The 1,593-nt window shown below is 52.4% G+C and overlaps 1 protein-coding gene across 1 annotated transcript in view; it reads left to right on the top strand.

Moving 5' to 3' along the window:
• Positions 1–332: 332 nt before the first annotated feature.
• EMH_0046180 (exosome component 10, putative) overlaps positions 333–1,593 on the top strand; it is a gene marked incomplete at both ends in the record, with an annotated part of 2,695 nt that continues 1,434 nt past the window's right edge. The window contains 5 exons of the mRNA XM_013496139.1: positions 333–377; positions 455–609; positions 787–888; positions 1,120–1,177; positions 1,379–1,531. Coding sequence (XP_013351593.1) covers positions 333–377; positions 455–609; positions 787–888; positions 1,120–1,177; positions 1,379–1,531 — 513 coding nt within the window. The remainder of the gene's footprint in view (positions 378–454; positions 610–786; positions 889–1,119; positions 1,178–1,378; positions 1,532–1,593) is intronic.

The raw sequence follows: 1,593 nt of genomic DNA, 5'->3' as shown, positions 1-1,593 counted from the left end.
AAAAAAAAAAAAAGAATCAAGTGGTTGCTAGTCAGTTTGCTTCGCTTCTCTTTCTATAGTCGTGCAGACTGCACAGGCACGCGGCTTCTGTTGCAGCCTGCTGCTCTTACCAGCATCCCAGCAAGCGCATCATTTCTTCTGGTTTGTTTATCTCTTATGTTGAGTGAACGAGTTGCGTTTCTGTCTGTTGTCGGTGTTCCATGCTGCCGTGGTGCAACATTCTGTTGCAGCCGTCTCGGAGTTTCTGTGCTGCGGACATCATCTGGCTGTGCTTCTGCATCCAGACGCAACGCCACAGTTTTTTCTTATGCTGGGCTTGGGTGTACCCATATATGTTTTTGCCTCTCCCCGCGTCGCTGTTGCCCGTGCTGCTCCCCGTGGGGGTGCTTAGTTTCTTTGCCTCTGCTGCAAAACACGTTCACTTTTGTTATATATCTCTTCCTGTTTGTCTCAGCGCGACTTTTCTGTTTACCTTGTCAATGTCTTTGATACCGCCGTGGCAGCTCGGACCCTGGCTATTCCAGGTGGTGCCTCTCTGGCTAACCTGCTTAGCTTCTACTTAAAAAAGCAAAAGGATACGAAGATGCAGCTAGCGGACTGGAGAGTCAGGTGCGCCCTCCACCGGCTTCTTGCCGCCAGATAACTGTAGCGGTGTCGTGCTACCCGTGTCTAGTTTGAACCTAGGAGCTCACGCATGCTGCCGTTGCTGTGGATGTTCGCTGCATTTGTGTATTTGCTTCTGCTACCTCTGCTGCTACTCCTGCTGCTGCTGTTGCTTCTGCTTAGACCTCTGACGGAGGAGATGAAGACCTACGGCCGGTCTGATACGCATTACCTGCCTTACATCTACCAATGCATGCAGAACCAGATTCTCGCCAGAGATGATCAGTGCGTACTGCTGCTCTTGCTGCTGCGTTTGCCGCTGCCTTTGGCGCTCCTTCTACGGTTACTGTGTTTTGTGTTGCTGTTGCCAGCGGCGCCGAGACGATAGCAGTTTGCCCTTCACCGGGGCGTGAAACAAGCGGCTGTATTTTGTTCGTATCTGCTGCTCTTGCGTTCATTGGACGGACAAATTTATTGCTCTTACTGCTGCTGCTGCCGCTGCGAGTGCCACCACAGGACGGGGATGTATAACCTGAGCTGCATCACGCCCGAGGAACTCGGAGCTCCTACAGCTGTATGTCTTAGGCACAGTAAAGGCAACAACATCCTTCGCTGATGCGAACAGACGCAGCCTCCAACACAGCAGTGGGGAGGAGAACAGCATTATAGGGGGAGGAGCAGCCGGCAGCATCTGCAGCTGCAGCAACAGCTGCTATAGCTGCAGCTGTTTGGCGAAAGTGGGGGTTCGTTGTCTGTGCTTTTTGCGGGTGTTCAGTCAGGGCGAGCTGCAGTGCTAGGAGTGTTGGAGCGAAGCAGAGACATTTGCCTCTCCCTGTACACTGAAGGGCCGTTTGACGAAGAAAAGGAAGCGAACCAACTCCTCAAAAGAAACAATACCGCACTCGCGCCTCTTTCCTTTGCCGTTCTCGTAAGAAAAGCTGATGGTGTCTCTTGTGTTGCTGCTTTTGCTTCGGTCGCTGCTGCTGCTGT

Source organism: Eimeria mitis, genomic scaffold, assembly GCF_000499745.2.
Source record: "Eimeria mitis Houghton genomic scaffold, Emh_scaff1940, whole genome shotgun sequence".
NCBI lineage: Eukaryota > Apicomplexa > Conoidasida > Eucoccidiorida > Eimeriidae > Eimeria > Eimeria mitis.
The sequence above is the reverse complement of the archived record's forward strand: the minus strand, read 5'-3'. Positions and strand labels throughout refer to the sequence as shown.